This window comes from Protobothrops mucrosquamatus, unplaced genomic scaffold, assembly GCF_001527695.2.
Source record: "Protobothrops mucrosquamatus isolate PMUCROS unplaced genomic scaffold, P.Mucros_1.0 scaffold_209, whole genome shotgun sequence".
NCBI lineage: Eukaryota > Metazoa > Chordata > Lepidosauria > Squamata > Viperidae > Protobothrops > Protobothrops mucrosquamatus.
In genome coordinates, this window is record NW_015386285.1 from 194,418 (window position 1) to 217,590 (window position 23,173).

Consider the following 23,173-nt stretch of genomic DNA (forward strand, 5'->3'; position numbering starts at 1 on the left):
TAAATTATTCCTGGCAGTCTTCTTCTGGATTTATGAAGTCTCAGAGTCAGTAGTAAATTAAGAACATTTCACCCAAGGCAGAAGGTTTTGTTAGCAGCCTCTGCTGGTCTAATTTTCAAAATATAAATAAATAAAATAGGGCACTAGTATATTCGTCAAGGGATGAGTCTGGAGAGGTCTAGCACGACTGTCAGCATCCAGAGCTTCTGAATATTATTAGAATATTAGAATAATTTTTCTTCTCCTTCCTCTTTCCCTCACTCTCCCCTTTAATCTTCCTCCTCCTCCTCCTCCTCCTCCTCTTTTACCACTTCTAGTGTTGAGGGAGGTACAAAGTTGTGGGTTTTTTTGCTCTTTGGGGTGCCTCAACCATTGTTAACTGACGTTGTAGTGTGTCCTTTACTAGGTAGCAATAGCATTTCATCAAGAGTAAATCTCTCTCTTGATAGCATTATTATTATTTTTTTAAATCAAACTTCTCTTTGCCTTTACTTAACCCTCAACCCCTCCGTCTCGCCTCTCTCCCAAAAGGGGTTATTTTATGCGTAGGGCTGTGCCAAGACAACCCTTAGATGAGTGCCGGCATCTCAAGGACGCGATCAAAATGCACGGTGGCGTTCGCAAACTGTCAGCCACAATTCTATGCACATGACTGCTCATTTCTATCTCCACAGCATCTCTCGTGTTTAAAAATGTTAGGTACTTACCTTTCCAAGCATTTCTTGGATCAGATTGTGATTCTGTTAGAAGCAATCACTCTGAGCCACCCTGCAGATTGAAAATGAGATTGAAATTATACAAAAGCCTTTCTTTCTCTTTCTTTTCCTTCCTTCCTTCCTTCCTTCCTTCCTTCCTTCCTTCCTTCCTAAACATCATTTGCTCCTCTAATATCTGTAACACTGCCCGTTGCTAAAATAGGCACCTCTTTCTTTCTTCCTTAAAAGCTGAGCTTCTTATCCAAAATGAATTACAGTCTGAGATATGTACTATCAGGGCAGCGATAGGGAAATCTGTTCAACTACACCTCCCAGGAAACTCAGTCAGTGAGGTCCAAGCTGAGGGATGCTGGGAGCTGTAGTTCCGCAATGCATTGGCCCTCAATGCTTTAGGCTCCCCTGTGGCTCGTGCGTACCTACGCACGGTGAATGCTCGTAAGCCAGTGTTTCCCCCCGCCTGGGATGACTTCAGCTCCCAGAATGCCTCACTCCAAGTGTGGCCATTGCTGAGAATTCTGGGAGTCCATCCAGCCGACACTTTCACAGGTTGGGAAAGTCTAAGGTGGAGTACAGGTAGTCCTCAACGTACGGCCACAATTGAGCCCAACGTTTCTGTTGTTAAGCGAGACACTTGTTAAGTGAACTTTGCCCCCATTTTACAACCTTTCTTCCCACGGTTGTTCAGTGAATCACTGCAGTTGTTAAGTCAGCAACACGGCTGTTAAGTGAATCTGGCTTAGCTTGTTTGTCTGAATTGGTCGTTCGTTGCTTGGAAAACAGGGAAGCTCAGAAGCCCACGAAGGACCCCACAGTTCAACCCTACATTCTCTGCTAAAAGGGTTTAGCACCCCTTAATAAAGTCCCAAAAGCTGCAGACTTTCCTCCAACTTTTGTGACAGGGAAGCACACCGTCCTTGCAGTGTCTACCAGGAAGATTCCAGATTCTGCTTTTCTTTTTCTTTCTTTTTTTTCAGAAAAAGAGAGAGAGAGAAAGTTCCTCGCACAAGAGGAAGACAAGGGGTCTTTGTTTATATCTCCTCCCCCAAGGCTGAGACCACCAGCCATGGGGAGGAGCTATTAATAGCTTGATCTATTAATCCTGACCCACTTCCTGCCATCCTCCTGACGCCCATCAATCTGTTTGGAAAGACACACACACACAAGCCTCAGTTTAATATATGTCTTGGGCTGCGTCTCCCGTAATCTGGTTATTGGATTAACCTATTTACTGGGTTGCACACTCCCGCCAATCTCCAGCCAAATTCAGCTATCTGGATTTGCCCGCAGATTAAGGGATCCTTCACCCCACCCTGCAGAGCAAAATAAAATAATAATAAAATAAAATAAAATAAAATAAAATAAAATAAAATAAAATAATAAAATAAAATAAAATAAAATAAAATAATAAAATAAAATAAAATATAAAATAATAAAATAAAATAATAAAATAAAACAATAAATAAAAAAATAAAATAAAATAAGAAATAAAATAAAATAAAATAAAAAAATAAAATAAAATAAAATAAAATAATAAAATAAAATAAAATAATAAAGGATGGCACTGAAGAGTTTGGAATTCTGGACAAAGGCACAGTGGTTGCGCAGCGATCCATGAGGACTTGGCACTCAGATCCAGGCAACACTACACACACACACGCACCCTAATCATGCTCTCACGAAAGAGAGGATGGCTGCAAAACCAGAAGGAAGTGAAAGTATTCTGGCGCCTGAGAATAACGACAGCTTGCATTCGCACATGCATTTTCCTTTCTTGGTGGCATTCGCACGTTAGGCTTCCCTGCACCTGAAGGCAGGACAAGAAGCAACAGGCGGAAACTAATCAAGGAGAGAAGCCACCTAGAACTCAGGAGGAATTTCTTGACAATTAACCAGTGGGACGGAAGTTGCCTCCAGAAGTTGTGGGGGCTCCAGCACCAAAGGTTTTGAGGAAGAGACTGGACAACCGTTCGTCTGGAATTGGTATTTCAGGGTTTCCTGCCTGAGCAGGGGGTTGGACTAGATGACCTCCGAGGTCCCTTCCAGCTCTCTTATTTCTGTTATTTTGGATCATTCTTGGGATTTGCAAATGTGCGGAACCTGAATGGAATGGAATGGAATGGAATAGAATACTGTAGAATAGAATAGAATAGAATAGAATAGAATAGAATAGAATAGAATAGAATAGAATAGAATACAGAAGGAGAATGGAATGGAATAGAATAGAATACAGAAGGAGAATGGAATGGAATGGAATGGAATGGGATAGGATAGGATAGGATAGGATAGAGAAGAAGAATAGAATAGAATACAGAAGAATAGAATAGAATACAGAATGGAATGTAATGGAATGGAATGGAATAGAATACAGAAGGAGAATGTAATGTAATGGAATGGAATAGAATAAAATAGAGAAGGAAAATAGAATAGAATAGAGAAGAATAGAATAGAATAATGGAATATACAATATAGAGTAGAACAGAATAGAATACAGAATGGAATGGAATGGAATGGAATAGAGAAGAATAGAATAGAATAGAATACAGAAGAATAGAATAGAATAGAATACAGAAGAATAGAATAGAATAATGGAATATACAATATACAAAATAGAATAGAATAGAATTATTAGAATTAGAATTATGGAATGGAATAGCGCTGGAAGGGACCTCGGAGGTCTTCTAGTCCAGCCCCCTGCTCAAGCAGGAGAACCTATACTTGACTGGGGTCCATCTGGGTTAATCTCCCAGAGGCTCAACTTGGAAAATGACATTGATCGGTTAACCCGGGTCGCGGAAGGGGGGGGGGGNAAAATAAAATAAAATAATAAAATAAAATAAAATAATAAAATAAAATAAAATAATAAAATAAAATAAAATAATAAAATAAAATAAAATAAAATAATAAAATAATAAAATAAAATGAAAAAATAAAAAAATAATAAAATAAAATAAAATAAAATAAATAAAATAAAACAAAATAATAAAATAAATAAAATTAAAATAAAATAAAATAAAATAAAATAAAATAATAAATAAAATAAAATAATGAAATAATAAAATAAAATAAAATAAAATAATAAAGGATGGCACTGAAGAGCTTGGAATTCTGGACAAAGGCACAGTGGTTGCACACCGATCCATGAGGACTTGGCACTCAGATCCAGGTGACGCTACCCACACATACACACACAGACCCTAATCATGCTCTCACGAAAGAGAGGCTGGCTGCAAAACCAGAGGGAAGTGAAAGTATTCTGGTGCCTGAGAATAACGATAGCTTGCATTCGCACACGCATTCTCCTTTCTTGGTGGTACTCGCACGTTAGGCTTCCCTGCACCTGAAGGCAGGACAAGAAGTAACAGACAGAAACTAATCAAGGAGAGAAGCCACCTAGAACTCAGGAGGAATTTCTTGACAATTAACCAGTGGGACGGAAGTTGCCTCCAGAAGTTGTGGGGGCTCCAGCAACGAAGGTTTTGAGGAAGAGACTGGACAACCGTTTGTCTGGAATGGTATTTCAGGGTTTTCTGCCTGAGCAGGGGGTTGGACTAGACTAGATGACCTCCGAGGTCCCTTCCAGCTCTCTTATTTCTGTTATTTTGGATCATTCTTGGGATTTGCAAATGTGCGGAACCTGAATGGAATGGAATGGAATGGAATAGAATAGAATAGAATAGAATAGAATAGAATAATAGAATACAGAAGGAGAATGGAATGGAATAGAATAGAATACAGAAGGAGAATGGAATGGATAGGATAGGATAGGATAGAGAAGAAGAATAGAATAGAATACAGAAGAATAGAATAGAATACAGAATGGAATGGAATGGAATGGAATTGAATAGAATACAGAAGGAGAATGGAATGGAATAAAATAGAGAAGGAGAATAGAATAGAATACAGAAGAATAGAACAGAATAATGGAATATACAATATAGAGTAGAACAGAATAGAATACAGAATGGAATGGAATGGAATAGAATACAGAAGTAGAATGGAATGGAATGAAATGGAATGAAATAGAATACAGAAGAATAGAATAGAATAATGGAATATACAATATACAAAATAGAATAGAATAGAATAGAATTATTAGAATTAGAATTATGGAATGGGAATAGCGCTGGAAGGGACTTTGGAGGTCTTCTAGTCCAGCCCCCTGCTCAAGCAGGAGAACCTATACTTGACTGGGGTCCATCTGGGTTAATCTCCCAGAGGCTCAACTTGGAAAATGACATTGATCGGTTAACCCGGGTCGCGGAAGGGGGGGGGGGAGCTTTCCCTGTGAACGCAGCCTTGGGGGATGCCTATATCCCTCCACCCGGCTCGGGAGCCTTTTCCTGGCCAGCCGGGGGCGCTGCCGACCGCGGCGCCCCCGAGAGGGCGGGGCCGGGAGGCGGGGCCTCCGGGACAGCCCTCCTCGCCTGGGAGGGGAGGGAGCCGAGGCGAGGGGCGAGCGGGGCCGGCCGGGCACTCGGCGACGGCTCGGAGGCTGCAAGCAGCGCGGCCGGTTGCGCCGCTGGTTCCGCTCTAGGAGCCCGGCCGGGGCTGCGGCGCCGAGGGCGGCTCGTCTAGTGGCCCAGGGGCCGGCGTGACCGGCGGGGGGCTGCGCAACGGCCAGCCGGCCGAGAGGAGACGGAGGCAGGCCGGGTGAGCGGGGGGGGGGGCAGGGCAGGCTCGGTCCCCGGGATCGCAACCCCGGAGCCTTGGGGGGGGGGCGCGGAGGAGGGGGGGGTCTTCAGTCCCGCGCTTGCTGCAGCAGCGACGGCTCCGGGAAGGCGAGGTCCGCGCGAGGCTCCCGAGTCCCCCCCGGGGAAGGCGGGTGAAGTGGGGAAACCCCTCTCGGGGGGAGGGGAGGGGATCTGTTGCCCCCTCCCCAGGCGCCGGGGGGGACTTCCAGCTCTGGCGGTGCCCGTCGCTTCGGATGGAGTCTCTAAGAAGGGCGAGGGAAGCGGGCTTCCAAGTGGGGACGATGGGGCTTGGAGTTTGGTGCAGTCGCCGGGAAGGGGGAAGGAAGCTGGCTTTAAAGTGGGGATGATGGGGGTTGGAGTTTGGTGCAATCGCTGGCAAGAGGGGAGGAAGCTGGCTTTAAAGTGGGGATGATGGATCTTGGAGTTTGGTGCAGTCGCCGGCAAGAGGGAAAGAAGCTGGCTTCAGAGTGGGGATGATGGGTCCTGGAGCCTGGCGCTGTCGCCGGGAAGCTGGCTTCAAAGTGGGGATGATGGGTCTTGGAGCCTGGCGCTGTCGCCGGGAAGCTGGCCTTAAAGTGGGGATGATGGGTGATGGAGTTTGGTGCGGTCGCTGGGAAGGCGGAGGGAAGCTGGCTTCAAAGTGGGGATGATGGGTCCTGGAGCCTGGCGCTGTCGCCGGGAAGCTGGCTTCAAAGTGCGGATGATGGGTCCTGGAGCCTGGCGCTGTCGCCGGCAAGAGGGAAAGAAGCTGGCTTCAAAGTGGGGATGATGGGTCCTGGAGCCTGGCGCTGTCGCCGGGAAGCTGGCTTCAAAGTGGGGATGATGGGTCTTGGAGTTTGGTGCAGTCGCCGGCAAGAGGGAAGGAAGCTGGCTTCAAAGTGGGGATGATGGGTCTTGGAGCCTGGCCCCGAGAGGGACTGGAGTGTCGCGGCAAGGCTGGGGGCTGCGGAACGCCATGCAGACGCAGCCCGGGCTCTGGAGAAGCGACGGGGGAGGAGAGGAGGAAGCCCCCCCCCTTCCCCGCCCCGGGTCTCGGCTGGGCTTGAAGGCGACCGCGCCGGGCCTCGCTTGCCCCGAAAGACGACGGGCGCAGAGCTCCCGGGCGCGCTTTGCAGCCGGGGGAGCGGACGCCGAGTCCCGGGGCTTGCCTGGCCCTGCCTCTCGGCTAGGAGCGCCTGGCCGTGCGGGGCAGGCAGGCAAGGATGGCGATCCACCGCGCTAAAAGACTCTTAAACAATAACTTTCCACGATGGCTGCAAAGTGTTGCCCAGGATCGGGGCTGAAGGCTTTTCCCCCTCCGGAGAGGGCGGACTACACCTCCCATCATCCCCGGGCAGACAGAGAAAGAGGCACCCAGCCCGCCTGGAGTTCCGACGGCCGGGTGGAGAAGGGATTGCGAATCGGAGACGCGTTGGCGCTTTGGCGGTGAAGGCGGCCAGGTTTCCAGTTTTAGGGGGTGCTGGTGGAGGGGGGGGGAGAGAGATTTGCAAGGATCTGTGGGGTTTGGGGAGGGGGGGGACAGTGGTCGTACTCCGAGGGGACCGGCTGTCCTCAGAGGAGCACCAGGGCGGTGCCAGGTCGGGCCCTCCATAAGCTGGGAGCAGATGCTACCTCTGCCCCTAGACCTGGGGTAGGCAACCTTGGCTCTTTTATGACTCGTGGACTTCAACTCCCAGAATTCCTGAGCCAGCATGGCTGGCTCAGGAATTCTGGGAGTTGAAGTCCACGAGTCATAAAAGAGCCAAGGTTGCCTACCCCTGCCCCCTAGACCAGGGGTCTGCCACCTTGACCATTTTAAGACTGGTGGACCTCAGCTCCCAGAATTCCTCAGCCAGCTATGCTATGCTGCACACTGGCTGAGGAATTCTGGGAGCTGAAGTCCACCAGTCTTAAAAGGGGTCAAGGTGGCAGACCCCCTGCCCTAGGCCAATTCCAGCTGCTGGGCAAAACAAAACAAAACGACAGAGCTGGAAGGGGCCTTTGGAGGTCTTCTACTCCCACCCCCTGCTCAAGCAGGAAAGAGGTTTTTCAGGTTGTCAACCTTTGGAAAGCACCACACACACACACAAAAAAATAAATAAATCAAGAAACTATCTATCTTTTGCCCACCTCCTCTCCAAAGTAGCTATTGGATGTTGACCCCGGCTTTCCGTGACAAGAAGAGCTTTGAGGACTCCTCCACTCCCATTCTAGGAGTGGAGAAGATCTGCTTTCTGGTGCTATAGAAGCCAATAAATCAATTGGGGGGAGGGGAGGAACCTTCTAAATGGAGTGGGGGGGGGGGAGAGAGATGTAGCCATGCTGGCAGTTTTCATCCAACGGGTCCAGAGAGGACCTCAAATTGGAGCACGTTGCTTGCAATCTTTGGAGGGGTTGGTTTTGACTTCCCTCCCCACCTCTATTCGAAACAAATTTGGGTGGGTGGGGGATCCACCCCGAGTTTTATGCAGATTGCTCTGCCAGAAGAGATAAGCGCACACAAGCAAAGAACGCTCAGCCCTTGAAGATGAAGGGTTCCAGGTCTGATAGCAGCAGCTGATTGATGTGGGTTGAAGTCCCTTTTGCTTGGATTTATTCCGATTATTATTTCTGAAAAGCAGCTTGGCAAGGAGAGGGCCAAAAAGAAAGAGAACGGAGTCCTACCCTCAAGAGGCGAGGACTGTAAAATAGGAGGTGGATATGTGAAACGGTTAAGAAAGAAGGTGCAACGTGTGCGGGGTGGGGGGCAGGGGGATAGCACCCTGAAGAGTTTTGCAGTCTTTCATAGCTGTGTTTGGAAACTTGCCTTGGATAAACCTTGAACCACCCCTGTCATATGTTCCACATCCAGTGGCGAAGCTTTTGAATTCCAGAGACTTCTTTTCCGGAGTTGAGATCTGAGGTGTTGGTGTGTTGTTTATTCCTTCCACACCAGCGTGTCCTTGGTCAAAGGGGTAAATCAACGGGGTTCAACCTTGGCAACTTTGAAAAGACTCGTGGACTTCAACTCCCAGAATTCCCCAGCCAGCTGAGTCGAAGTCCAAGGAGTCTTAAAATTGCCAAGGCTGGGCACCCCTGATGTAAACAAACAAGGTTGTGTAGAAATGTGGGAGGGGAAACGGGATTTACGCTTCCTTGGGCCATGTTGGAAAAAAATCAGAGAGTGCGTGCAAGCTCAGCCTATAGTAGAAAACAGCTTTTTTTTTTTTCTCCGACCGACAGAACTCAAACTGGGGGGCGGGGTGTGTGTGAGGAGGAAATAGATGCAAAGAATCCCATCTCCAGCTTTCCCGAGAGAATTTTGCTTGGTAACAGAAAGGGTTAAATTCACAGAGTGGAGGTGGGGGAGATGGAGGGATTTAACATATTTTCTGGCATATACCCAACTTTTCCAGTTAAAATATAGAGTTTGAGCAAGAGAGAGAGGGGGGGGGGAGAGAAAACTTGATGAGTAATATGCCAAACCACATGTGTAAAGGAATAAAATAGAATACCCATAATAATAATAATAAACTTTATACTGTCATAGACCAGCAATAGCCATCACTTTTTACAATATATTAAATAATAATAATAGTAAAAATAGTACTAACATTATAGAATACCCGTATTTTCCGGCGTATAAGACGACTGGGCGTATAAGACGACCCCCGACTTTTGAGAAGATTTTCAGGGTTTAGAAAGTCCTCTTATACGCCGGAAAATACGGTAGTCAGATATAGGACAGATGTAGAAAAGGGGAAGGTAAATATCAAGATACGTTGTGGTCAAGTGGAGAAAACAGAACGGTTGTATGATGCAAATCTGTGGGGGACGGACGAGAGAGGTTAGAGATCTGGCCTGGGATATTTATTTATTTTGCATAGGGCATAGGACACATAAGATTACGGTAATAAAACGATATAGAAGGAGCGCATCATATTCTAGTATGTGTACGATGGAAACATGTAGTAAATTTGGGTAAGGTTTGAGAAACGCAAAGAAAAAAATCATATGTAAGTTAAAGTTTACATTTTGAAATGACAGTTGATTTCCTAAGAAGATGTTTTATATATTAATGATCTAGGCTATTTATCCAATTAAGGGTGGCATTTGCTGGTTGGAGAAAGTCTGTTTATCCTCCCTAAGATAAAGAGAAACTGAATTGCAGATAAAGGAAGGGTCCCAAAGAGGTTATGGATTTGTCCAAGCGGGAGGTGTTGTTGACATAGCCTGGAGGAGAGAAGACTTATGGATTTATTTGTTCTTAACGTTCTTCGGATCTGATCAAGAGAGAGCGATCTGGGGAAAGAATCTCATTCGGAGTAGAGGAGTAAACATGCCAACCCCCCCCCCCAAAAAAAACAGGCATTGTTTATCAAAAACATAGATTGACCCGCTTATGCATGAAAGTTGAGAAGGGATGATGGACTTCTGGATTGGCACTGTTGGGGGAGAATACATTAAGTAAATTCCACTCCTTTGGGTCAGGTGGTGGAGTGAGTTATGTGTTTGGCTGTATGCACTTGTACGGAGCGCTGGGTGGGTGGGTGGGTGGGGTGGGGGAAAGGAGAGGAGAGAGAAAACAAGATTTTGGCAGGCAGAGCAGCCACAGCTGGAGGTGGCGAGTGCTGTCCTAAAAACAATATTAAAAAGGACCTCGGCTGCAGAAGCTGCTTTGTTTAACCTAGAGTGTGGTGAAATTCACAAGATTGGGCCGAAGCCGCTGGCTATCTGGGCCAGTTGTTGGCTCAAGAAAAATCCAGTCATGCTGGATGCTCTTTGGGTCCTCCTCTGAATGCTAATTTCATGCCAATTGCTCTTTAAAAAAAAAAAATAACCAGGAGAATGAAGAATACAGATTTAGGCTGTTGGTACAATTGTGAAGGTGCCAAAACAATTTTACAGTTATGTGGCTATGAGAATAAGTCCCAGGCTTCCGTGCAGGACAGCTCTTTGGTTCCCCAAGGCCAGGTTGGGCAGTTGTGGCTTCTGATGAACCTCTGATGGTGTCCCGTTTATATCATCCTTGGATCCTGTTGACACAAAGGCACTGCAGCCCAGAATTATGGGTTTTGCTTGTCCTTGAAAGTCCTGGGTCCAACTCTGGTTTCTCCACTCGAAAGAATCAGTAACCAGTCCAGGTAAATCCCACTGGTCTCGTTGGACTAAGTCTGATGCAAGTTTGCTTCCTGTGATGGAGATCCAGACTGGAGAACATCTAGTCCAGGGGTAGTCAACCTTGGCTCTTTTATGACTCGTGGACTTCAACTCCCAGAATTCCTGAGCCAGCTAAGTGGGGTAGCTTCCCTCTCTGATGGAGACCAATTCTACAAGCCATGGTTTTCCCAACCAGTGTCCACCATCCATAAGTGGAGTAGCTTCCCTCTCTGATGGAGACCAACTCTAGAAACCATGGTTTTCCCAATCAGTGTCCACCATCCATAAGTGAGGTGCCTTCTCTCTGTGATGGAGACCAACTCTACAAGCCATGGTTTTCCCAATCAGTGTCCACCATCCATAAGTGGAGTAGCTTCCCTCTCTGATGGAGACCAACTCTAGAAACCATGGTTTTCCCAATCAGTGTCCACCATCCATAAGTGAGGTGCCTTCTCTCTGTGATGGAGACCAACTCTACAAGCCATGGTTTTCCCAATCAGTGTCCACCATCCATAAGTGAAGTAGCTTCCCTCTCTGATGGACACCAACCCTGAGCAATTTATGGCAGTCCAACCTGGGCTGTGACTCTGGCTCTCTCTATATATACTCCTTAAAATCTGCTTCGATTCCAGAGCAGGCAGGAAATTAAAAGGCTGCTGTTTGGCAACCCATGAAGTGCAGGTGGCCTCTTGATTCTTACACAATCTTTGGAATGTTCCAGTTTGATTCACAGACGGGTGGGCCCGAGGTAGTTTTGTTATTCTCAGGAGTGCCAAAGGAAGCTCTCTTACATGTGACAGTGGGCCTGCTATATTTGGGAGGTGGGGGGTGGGGAGGAATTGATGACCGAACGCCACATCCCACTTGGATTCCAGTTGGAGTCAGGTCTTCTAAAAATACCCCCATGGCATTTTTCATCCTACTTCTGTCCCTCTGCATTGGGTCCTCCAAGCAGCAAAGGTGCAGTCCGCAGCATTATGATGCAGGAGGGGAGAAAACAAGTTGTGGCACTTATTTATTTATTTTTTTGCACGGCAAAGCACAATGTCCTCATCAATTACAGTTCAGGAGCTGATGCAGGCTGAGCTTTGCTCGGCTCTCCTTGTGCTCTGCCGTCTCCCCCGAAGCTGATTCTTTTCAAAGGAGCTGGGAAGAAACTGGGCAGAATTCCCACTCGTTGCGATATTCTCTGGGGAAGGAGGGTGTGGGGGGGGGGAATGTCAGAACTGCAGCAAAGGTTTCGGTTCTTGAAGTCAAAGTAGCATATTTTTTTTTAAACCAAATATTTCGCAGTAGTGCTGCAGTGATGGTCCAAAGCCTTCGATTCCTTGAGTAGCTGAAGCGTGGATGATGAAAACTCTTGATTGTGGTTGTTGTTAAGGTCCAGAAAGTCAACCCAAAGTCTTGGTGACCCCCCAGGAACAAGTCCCTACTTGGCAATCTGAAGGTTGACTCGTGGCAACTGGAGTTAGTTTATGTTAGCTTGAGACATTTCACCGCTCAGAAATAAATAAACTTCCTGACGGTGAGGACAATCAACCAGTGGAATAGCTTTCCTCCAGAAATTGTGGGTGCTCCATCACTGGAGATTTTCAAGAAGAGACTGGACATTCACCTGTCTGAGACAGTGTAGGTTCTCCTGCTTGAGCAGGGGGCTGGACTAGAAGACCTCCAAGGTCCCTTCCAGCTCCTATCCTATCCTATCCTATTCTATTTTTTCTATTCTATTTCTATTCCTATTCCTATTTCTATGTTCTATTCTATTCTATTCTATTCTATTCTATTCTATTCTATTCCTATTTCTATTTCTATGTTCTATTCTATTCTATTCTATTCTATTCTATTCTATTCTATTCAAAATAAACAAACAAGTAAGTAGCAAGTTAAGTAAATTATTTATAATTACTTATTAATTATTTTTAACTGGGCTCATAAATAAGTCCAGTTGCCAGGACTCAACCTTCAGACAACTTTACCTGGATGATTGAGAAGCTTCATCAACATATTTTTCTTGGCCATGTTTTTTCAGAAGTGGCTTGCTGCTATCTTCTTCCTAGGGTTGAGAGTGAGTGACTAGCCCACCTGGTTTTTGCACCGAAGGCAGGACTAGAATTCCCAGTCTCCTGATACCTAACGTAGCACCTTTAATCGGTAGGCCAAAATGACTCTCTCTGGAAAAACTAGGAATGTAGCATTTGCACAAATCACTGGCTGTTTGGAGGGAGGACCTCAATTTCCAGTTCATTGACAGCAAGCAGGTCACCCAGACGTTGTGGAGGACAAAGAGTTCTCTACGTGGGATCTTCTACATCAGAGGTGTCCAAACTTGGGCAACTTTAAGACTTGTGGAACCTCAACTCCCAGAATTCCCCATGGCTGGCTGGGGAATTCTGGGAGTTGAAGTCCACAAGTCTTAAAGTTGCCAAGGTTGGACACTCCTTCTCTAGGTATTCTACGTTTAATCTCCAGATTTCAGCCAATGCAGCCATGCTGGCTTGGTCTTCTGGCAGTTCTAGCACCATCTTCTCTCGAGGAGGAGGGGAGGGGAATTGCCTAGAAGTAGGAAGTAGCAGGCAAATTATCGTCTTCTTTTCTTTTTGTTTCCAGGTAGAAAAATGTCTACTTTCCTTACAGTTGGCCTTCTCCTACTCTTTGTGGTTGAGTATGGTTCCTCTGAGAACTCCAGTACTCCACGAGGATGTGGACTGGACCTCCTTCCTCAATACGTTGCCCTGTGTGACCTGGATGCTATCTGGGGGATTGTGGTGGAGGCTGTGGCAGGCGCGGGAGTCTTGACCACGCTGCTCCTCAAGTTGATCTTGCTGGCCAGGCTGCCCTTCATCAAAGGCAAAGAGAAAAGGAGCCCGCTGGGCCTCCATTTTCTCTTCTTTTTGGGGACCTTGGCGCTGTTTGGCTTGGCCTTTGCATTCATCATCGAAGAGGACGAGACCATCTGCTCCATCCGCAGGTTCTCCTGGGGAGTCCTCTTCGCCGTCTGCTTCTCCTGTTTGCTCGCTCAAGCCTGGCGGCTCCGGAGACTTGTCCGCCACGGCAAAAGCCCATCTGGATGGCAGCTGGCTGGAGTCGCTGTCTGCGTTGCGTTGGTCCAGGTCATCATTGCCACGGAGTGGCTGATACTGACGATTGTGAGGGAAGGAAAGCCGGCTTGCAATTACGAGCCCGTGGATTTTGCAATGGCCTCCATTTACGTGATGTTCTTGATGGTGGTCACCGCCTGTTTTTCCTTCTTCACGCTGTGTGGGAAATTTAAGAAGTGGAAGAAGAACGGGGTGTGCCTTGTCCTCACCAGCTTCTTCTCGATCCTCATTTGGGTGGCGTGGCTGACTATGTACCTGTATGGTAACAAGGAACTGGGGAGAAGAGACCAGTGGCAGGATCCCACCCTTGCAGTGGCTCTGGTAGCCAATGGCTGGGTCTTCCTGATCTTCTATGCCATCCCAGAGGTTCACTGCGCCATCCTTCCATCTCAGCAAGAGAACACGCCCAACTACTTTGACACTTCACAACCACGGATGCGTGAAACTGCTTTTGAGGATGACCTCCAGCTTCCTCGGAGCTACATGGAGAATAAAGCTTTTTCAATGGATGAACATAATGCAGGTGAATGTTTATTTGTTTAATATGGGAGTGAAGATGCTTGTCGTAAGTCGTAATCATGTGGGGAGTTTGACCGAATAAAAATTTGAGAACGGAATACTTTCAAGTAGCAATGACTCAAAACAGGAGCTGCTTGTAGGAGAAAGACAGGCATAGCCTGGAGGGGTGGAGTCAAGAGAGGAATCAGCCTAGAATCGTTACATTCCCACAAAGTATCCAAGGCCAAACTCTTGAATTCTGTTGACTCTTATCTAGCGCCACGTTAGTGCTTACTAATAGTTGACTAGAGAGAGTGTTGGCTCAACGGTTAAAGACGTTGAGCTTGTCAGCTGGAAAGCTGACAGCCTGGGTTCGAGACACAAGTGCCGCACAATGGGGTGAGATCCCATTCCTTGCCCCAGCTCCTGCCCACCTAGCAGTTCAAAAGCATGCAAATGCAAGTAGATAAATAGGTACCACTTCAGTGGGAAGATAACAGCGTTCCGTGTGCTCTTGATGTTTAGCCATGCTGGCTACATGACCACCAAAAATGGACAATGCTGGCTCCCTCGGCCGAGAAAAAAAGATGAGCACCCTAGAGTCAAACAGGACTGGACAGGGAAACCTTTACCTTGATTAGTTGACTAGATTCTTGTGTATAGGCATGAGCAATAAATCAGTTTAACTGGGACTTAGCTTGTGGTCCAGATTCTTCCAGCCTGGCACTGCCCCAGACATTGATGGTGTCGTAACCTCGTAACGATGCTTTCTCTCCTGGGATCTGGAATATAGTTCCACTAAGTATCTCCTGATCTGCATAGCTATGAGATGGAAGCTGCATTTTGTTCCCAGGACTCTTTGTGATGAATTGCAATTTCCTGTCTAGTTTTCACCTTGAGGTAGACGCCATGCGTCATTCCTGTTTGGTGTGCAACGGCCTGAAATTCGGCTGGAATCCTTAATAGCCGTGTTGAGGAGAACAAGGCCCTCCCTACACCGCTGAACTACAGTTTCCAGCATCCCTCAATTCTGCTCCTCTTAGTGGAATGATAGGAATTATAGTTCAGCAACATCTGGACGGGAACAGATCCAGCAGATTTTCTTTCAGGCTAATCGCTGTTCACTGGCACCGAGAAGATTTAACAGCCATTTGATTGCTCTCTCTTCCCCCCCCCCTTTTTTTTTCTTCCTTTTCCTTATTGAGAAAGATGGCAGAAATTGACAAGCTATGAGACCGAGTCTAAAAGACGTATTGCTAAAAAAAAAAACAAAAAAAACCTGAATGTGCGTTTCCTTTTCTGCCTGCTTGAATCAATATCCTTGCACGCTCACAGTGTGCATCGTAGCAAGATGGTTTGATCTTAGTTCAATAAAGCAATAAAGCCATTGATTTACAGTATCCTGACGTTATCCCCAGGAGAGTAGAAGGCGTCAATAAAGTGGAGCAAACCTATCATTTGGTGCATCTTTGGCGTTTTTAAAAACCGTGCACCTTCATTTGTTAATGAAGAAAATTACAGCACTGTATTTTGATAGATTCCTTTCCTTTTTAAATCTCACCTGCCGCGTTGAGCACACACGTCCAGCCAAAGCAGGCATCTGGAATAGTCAAAATTTATAAAAGAATCTAGGAATAAGATCAGTTCGACACTGTGGGCTTGACTCTAAAGTCAGCACAAAGGACGATGCTTCAGTGCTCCAGTGAGATGTCCCAATCTAAGCATGCTTAACTCCTAGGAATAATTTGGTTGTGTAGCAAAAGGGCAGGCAAAGCCTGGGGGGGTGGAGTCAAAAGAGTAATCAGCCTGGAGTCATTATGTTCCCACAAATTGTTTAAAGTCCAACCTCTCTTGAATTCCAGTTAACTCTGGATCAAGCATCAATTTAGGGCTGTTAGTGATGATAGCTTTGTGAATAGGCATGACCAATAAATCAGTGTCAGTTTTTTCAGCACTGTTGTAACTTCAAAAGCTTGTAAGTCAAGAACGTACCTGTCATCTCCTCCACTAATCTGCCTAATCAACTTTTATTGTTTCCTAGATTAGTGGCCATCACTTAGGAAGTGCATTTCCCAGGTTAACTAGGAACAGAGGAAATAATTTCCCAAGATTTACCTATCTTTGGCTTCTGGTATTTTGAGAAAAACATCTCAAACATTTTTGCCATCCATAATTCCCTATATCATTGTCGAGCGTGCCCGTCTTTTGGACTTCTTTACGATTTGGGTTTCTAATGTTAGATACATTTTCAGCTGTCTCTCGTTGTCAGTTGAACAGAAGTATTACATATTTAATTATGACGTGAAGCAAATTCTTTTACACCCAAGAAAAGATCTTGATAACGATTTGTGAAACCCTACATTCCTTGTGAAGTCACGGTTTAAAAACTAAACTTTTTAAAAAAAAATAGATTGTTTATATTTATTCCTTCACATTGGCAGATATATTGCCCTTATATTTTTTCCCCCATTCTGCTTTAGATTTCTCTGTTATTGAAGAAATATTTCAGCTTGTGGTGCCAGGTGGGAAAGATCAGTCCCACCCATGAAGGTCCAATTAATATGACTTATTGCTACTTGTGCCTATGTACAGGAATATTCCCAACAACCCAAGCATCTGCTTGGAATTAGATAAGAGTCAACGGAATTAAAGGAGAAATGGACTTAGTTCACTTGTGGCTATGTAAGGATTCTAGGCTAGTCCCTTGTTTAACTCCACCCCCAGGTTCTGCTGTTCCTTCTCCTATAGGTGGTGATCTACAGGTAGGGTTTAATTCCAGGCAGGATCTAGGCAGTGGTGGGATTCAAATATGTGAACAACCGGTTCTGTGTGTGGATGCCGCTTTCGGAAGTCCATTCTGGGCCTGGACAACAAAAAATTAACTACCGGTTCTGCCAAAGTGGTGCGAACCGGCTGAATCCCACCACTGGATCTAGGACACCTGCCTGCAGTTAAAAATCCTATCTGTAGATCTCCACCTCACCTTAAAGCTGTCTATGGAGAGCTTCCATCTGCTTTTGCTTTTGTGTATTTTTCCCCCTTAAATCATTTCTCCTTCTCCTTGTCTTCTTTCCCCATCTCTTTCTCGATTCTGCACAGCATTACGGACGGCAGGATTTCGCAACGGCAGCTTGGGAAGTCGTGCAAGCGCCCCCTTCCGTAGCAACGTCTACCAGCCCACCGAGATGGCGGTTGTCTTGAATGGTGGGACTGTAAGTATCAAAATGGGATGCATAGAAGAAACTACCCCTTAGGGGAAAAGGTCCCACCACTGCTTTCTACTCATAACTTCCTTCGGTTGAATGCTTGCTGATTATTGGGGAGCAGTGGAAAACGATGGGCGGGATGAGGATGGGATGCGGGAAGCTTCAACACCCAAGGATGCATGCAGGGGCGATTTTCAAATTCCACGTTGTCGAGCCAGTCAAGTTTTTCTTTGCTAAGATTGTTGTCCAGGGACTAACACAACCATGCCATCTCCTCCCTTTTTGGGGAAGGGGGGAAAAATGATTTATCTTGTCCAATTTCCTCCTAGTAAGTCAGTGAAAAAAATTTGGACCGGTTCACTTTTGCAATGTTCTTCTGGTCTAAGAAACTTGAGATGATGTCTCTAGGAAAGCTTCTTCGTCCATTAGCATTGACCCATTGCTCCTCTTCCCAACAAATCACCGCCTTGTGTTGTTGTTGTTTTTTTAGCTGAACCTACCATCCATTGGTGGAGTCTTTCCTTTAAATTTGTGTGGCTTTGCTACCAAGGGCCCTTTCTCAAAGAGTTCCTACCCACCGCGGCCAAAATGCCTGATGCCAAGTTGGGTGCTTCAAAAGATTAGGCATCTCCTTTGCGTTGCCTAAGGTCAGTGTTGACCAAGGAGCTGCCCAATCGCTTGATCCTTTTTGCTCTTTACGTTCTTCCAGTTTTGTTGGCCCACCAATGATGCTCTCTCCCTTCAGCTGCTTAACTGTCATGATCCGCTGCCGTGTGGCCTGCTTCAAAATGTCACTTATTTTTGGCTTGTGCTCCATAGAACTTGGGTTTGCGTTCTTTTAAGCCAGCCCCTCACTCCATAAGGCAATTTTGCATATTTTTTTCCTTTGAGAAGACTTGTTTTTGGGAGAGATGGGGAAAGGCTGATGTTGAAAAACACCCAGTTGATCTCCTCCCCAGCTTGATGCAGTCTGTGCCAGACCCATATCAGGAAGGATATTCGGTTCAGCCCACAGCAGAGGGTTCTGACACGCAACTCCACGTTCAGAGGGTTTAAATCCCGAACCCTCTTCATCTCCCACCCGTGGCGCGGTTGAGCTGATTTTAATCGGCTAGCAGCTGCCTTTCTGAAACCCAGAAGCCTATTTGCAACTCTTGAGCCAAATCCCAGTGGGGTTTTTTTTGGCAGGTGGGAAGATGAAAATAGAGCAATGTAGGCAAGTTATGTGTTGCTCCCTCCTACAAGGGGTCTCACCCCTTAGTAAGATTCAGGAGCTGAAAGTGTCTGATCAATTCAAGGCAGTAGAAGCAGGCCGTGAAAATGGGAATCCGAGGGTTTGTTTCATAACTAATGGAGGAAGAAGAAGAAGAGGAAGAAGAAAGAGTACAGGTAGTCCTTGACTTACAACAGTCCACTTAGCGGCTGTTCAAAGTTACAACCGTGCTGGAAAAAAAAGTGGTTTGTGACTGTTTTTCTCATGACCGTCACAGTATCTCCGCGATCAAAAATTTGGATGCTGGGCAACCGAGTCATATTTTACGACGGTCGCCCCGTCCCCCTTTTGCGACCTTCTGTCGAACCAAGTCAATAGGGAAGCCAGACTTATTTAACAACCAGGTTACTAACTTAGCAACTGCAGTGATTCACTTCACAAGTGTGGGAAGAAAGGTCGTAAAATGGGGCAACATTCGCTTAACCGCTGACTCACTTAGCAACGGAAATTTGGGGCTCAACTGTGTGGTCGTAAGTTAAGTCAAGGATTAAATGTACCAGATCAAGTGCCCTGCAGGGCTTTGTAATGTGACTGTCTTAAAGCAGCGCTCAAAAATGCTTAATCCTGGATGTATTATCCTTATTTCCAGATTCCGACCGCTCCACCGAGTTACACGGGAAGACACCTATGGTGAAAAGCTTAGAGGTCATACAGGAAGAGAGAGAGAGAGAATCCATTAACAAAAATTGGTTGCCCCCCCCCTCCCAAAAAAGTGTGTTGTTTTCAGAGGGAGGAAATCCATGTGGGGGGGGGCTCTGTGGAAGGTCCTAGAAAAACTGATAGCTCGGAGTTGTTTTCTCCTTTTTTTCTTCCTTTTTTTAATAAAACGAATAAACGAAACAAAAACAAACAAACCACGAGCACTGTCAAATCGATAAGCTAAGCTACCAGGAGCCTCCAGGATGCAATAGAAGCTGACCGGATTTAAAAGTAGACCTAGGCGCATTCTTCTTTTTTAAAAATAGAAAAAGGGAGGGGAGGAGAAAGGGATCCAGTAGCAAAATCAGAAGAAAGCGTTTGGGTTAGAGAAAGTGGGAAGGCTTCGGAAGGGGCAGAATTGTAGGAAGGCAAAAAAGGTCTTTAATTCACGGAACCGTGCGTGGGGCATGAGTGTCCGACGTACAAGGGGCCTTGGGACTTCTTTGCTACTCTTTGAACAGCATTCATGGGGGGGGGGAAAGCCCATTTAGAGCAGAGGGGGTGTCTCCAAAGTTGGCCACTTTAAGACGGGTGGACTTCAACTCCCAGAATGCTGGCTGGGGAATTCTGGGAGTTGAAGACCACCCGTCTTAAAGTGGCCAACTTTGGAGACACCCTGATTTTAGAGCAGGGTTTCTCAAGCTTGGCCCCTTTAAGATGGGTGGAATTCACGTTGGCTGAGGGATTCTGGGAGTTGAAGTCCACCCGTCTTAAAGGGGCCCAGGTTGAGAAACGCCGATTGAGAATGAGTTGTGGAGCTGCACTATGGAACCTCAAGCTATGGACAGGGTGCTTTCTCTTCACATCCAAGATTCTGGTGGGATTCCAGATCAGGCAGCAACAGTGACCCAAAGTCAGAGGTGGCTTCGTAGGCACCCTCCGAAGCTCTTCTTGAAACCATAAGAGCTTTCACCCGGCTTCTCTTCTCCCAGAAGCAGAACAGAGCAGTTTGACCATCAGGGTGTGCTTGGTAGGACCAAGGAACATCTGCCTTGCTTTCTTGATTGACCAAGGTCAACGAGGGGCAAAGTCACACAGACTGGGTCTCCAGAGGGGGAAAACAACTGGTGCCAGAGAGGTAGCTAAGGTAGCTCAAGGACCAGGAAGAGAAAGAGAATGCGTGGGAACGATCCCTCCATGCTTCCCAAGAGTTTTCAAGAAAAGGAAAATGTATCTCGGTGGATCACCAAATGTATTATCCCCACTACGCATTTAAACCTGAGCTCCTTTGCGTGCCAGGAAATCCTCTCCACGGAGTGAGCTTTAAAATCTCCCAGCCTTCGCTCCCAACCCTAGTTGAACACTGAAGCTCTCGTGGACTGCAACCGGTTTTTTTGCACATTTTCTCGTGTGTATCTGGAACGTTGGGTTATTATTATTGTTATGATTTGATCGCTTTCATCTGGACGTGGGGAATCTCTTGCCTGCCCGCCCCGCTCCTTTGCCACAACGCCCTAATTCTTTCTGCCTTTTCACATTGCTATGATTTCACTGATGTTTGGCGAAGCATTCCTTTCATGGGTGAGCATTTTAAAGCCTATCAGGCATGGAGATTTGTCATTTTTTACATTCGGCTGGCTAGCTAGCACCTGCTTTCTGCTTTCCTAGAGACTAAAAAAAAAAAAAAGCAAGTGTGATTTGCTTGGTTAAGGTGTGTGTGTGAGAGAGCACGTGTGACTCTGTGTGTGTGTTTGTGTGTGTGTGTGTGTGTGAGAGAGAGAGAGAGGGAGGGGAGATATCAGTAAAACCAGGACGGTATAAAATATCTCAAAAGGATGGAGGGTTTGGGGTGTTTTTTTGCACTTGTTCTAAAAAGATTTGCTTTGTAAATGGGCAACTGACAGTGGTAACAGAAATAAGATTGCTGAATTCTTCAGATTTGCAAAGCTGATCGCCGGTTCTCAGAAAAGAAAATGAAATGTAATTAATTGGTGTGTTTGAGGATGCTTTTGTTTTCTTCTTCTTCACGTCCCCGGTTTTTAATTTACCTAATTCTATTGATTCCATTCTGCTTGTTAATGTACCCAACCTCGCTGTCTGGGTAATATATCTGTAGGGAATAAGGGGTTAAACTGTCTAAATGCTTTTTTATATTATATGTCAGTTCCTTGCACTCAGAACTGTCCATAGTCAAAAGATGCATTCTGTCTTCTCAGGAAAGATTCTAAATGAATCTCTCTCTGGCGTGCTAATTTTCTACATATAAATACTAGCATTAGGAAATAAATAAATAAATAAATAAATAAATAAATAAATAAATAAATAAATAAATAAATAATAATAATAATAATAATAATAATAATAATAATAATAATAATAATAATAATAATAATAATAATAATAATAATAATAATAAATATTATGATGTAAAGGCATGCCATTATGTAATACCCTGAACCGAGAATTATTCTGAAAATCTTAGATATTGGCTATAGCACTAGCAAAGGATCTCTTTTACTTATAAGTGGTCCTAAAGTCATTCTTTATTCAGAAATAGGGAAATAAACTCCTCGTCCCATCAAATTTAGTGCACTTTAATGTTTTGCTAACATTAAAACTTTGGGGGTTTTTTTTTCTTCCTGTTAAGAACTGCTTTCTTTCTTTATGATTTACTTGAGTCTTGTTGCTATTTGGCAGAAAGAAGGGCTAATAAAACTCTGTTATAAATTTATGTATCCGCTCTTGTCAGCTTTGAATCTCCTTGTTTAGTGTGAAAAAAGCAGAGTGTGAAAAACCTTGAAATAAATGTGATGGTAGATGCCACGTTGGTGCGCTTTACAAGGCACAATGTTGGCATCACTTCCGTGAGAACCTGGCTTATTTAGGAGTGTAACTGGTGCAAAACCAGACAGTGTGTGACACACACTTTTCCTTGTTCCATGAATTCTTGTTGCCATAATCATTTTAGCAAGTTTAGTCTTTTTAAAAAGTTGCCGAGCAATAATTTTTGTGGCCCACAAAGGCTTACCTATAAGAGGGAGAAACTGCATTGTTGTGTTCCAGGAATTTGCAAAATTTTATTTGATGCAAATCTTATTTCATCATGTAAGATTGTGAGAAAATGGGATGATTTGCTGTTCTCCTAATCTTTGTTTAAAATACAAAGCAATATTTTTAATAAGAGGGACGTTCCTAAAAAAATGTAAAATTTAGCCATGTATGGCTGCTTCACACACACAGTTGGTACTTTGCTATGGATCTGTGCATGACAGAGGTTTGATATGTGTGAAAATGGGGTTTTGAAACTATTTTTGTTACCAAAATGCATATGATGAACCTGCATTAAACGGTTGGAAATAATTAATTTTCCCAGTTGAATGTGGACAATAGGAGAGAGAGAGAAAGAGAAAGACGAAACTGTGTTGTTTTTAACTGGAGGAAAAGACTATTTTTTAGAAAGTTCTGAGGTTGTCCAATTTGTGTTTATTTTTTTTCTTTTAGACAAGGAAGGATTTAGCGGTCCTACTTCCCGTTAAATCAATGGCAGTTTGGGAGCTTAAAGACAGGGCTGGATCTTGGAAACCCAGGACTCCCTCTAACCTCTCCTGTGAACCTGGGCCATGCCTCCTAGTGGTGGGAGGTGTGCCGATAAAATTATAAGAAGGGATTATTATTTTCTTGAACTATTATTATTATTATTGTTGTTATTATTAGTCAGCCTGTGGTTTCTGATGTTTGTTGCTCCTGCAACTCTTCCCCCAAAACTCCTGTTAGAAACCTTTTAAAAGGCCCCCTTGTGTTGAGTTGTATCTTTGTTAAAAGGTTACAAAAAAGTTGTATGTTTGCTTTCGGTCAAAAGTTGTGATGACTGTAGAGCATCTGGGGAGGCACTTGACACACGGGACGCTAAACCGCCTGTGTTTACTGCTGCTTG

The 23,173-nt window shown here is 45.2% G+C and overlaps 2 protein-coding genes across 2 annotated transcripts in view; one reads left to right on the forward strand and one right to left on the reverse strand.

The window, feature by feature from the left end:
- Positions 1 to 726: 726 nt before the first annotated feature.
- Positions 727 to 23,173, reverse strand: part of IQCK (IQ motif containing K) — a 47,298-nt gene continuing 24,851 nt past the window's right edge. Inside the window, exon 10 of the mRNA XM_015826399.1 lies at positions 727 to 768. Within this exon, the coding sequence (XP_015681885.1) occupies positions 754 to 768 (15 nt within the window). The 3' untranslated portion in view covers positions 727 to 753. The remainder of the gene's footprint in view (positions 769 to 23,173) is intronic.
- Positions 13,141 to 19,390, forward strand: GPRC5B (G protein-coupled receptor class C group 5 member B). The gene is made up of 3 exons (XM_015826388.1): positions 13,141 to 14,146; positions 17,221 to 17,333; positions 19,190 to 19,390. The coding sequence occupies exons 1-3, from the start codon at positions 13,141 to 13,143 to the stop codon at positions 19,232 to 19,234; spliced, it is 1,164 nt and encodes a 387-aa protein (XP_015681874.1). The 3' UTR covers positions 19,235 to 19,390.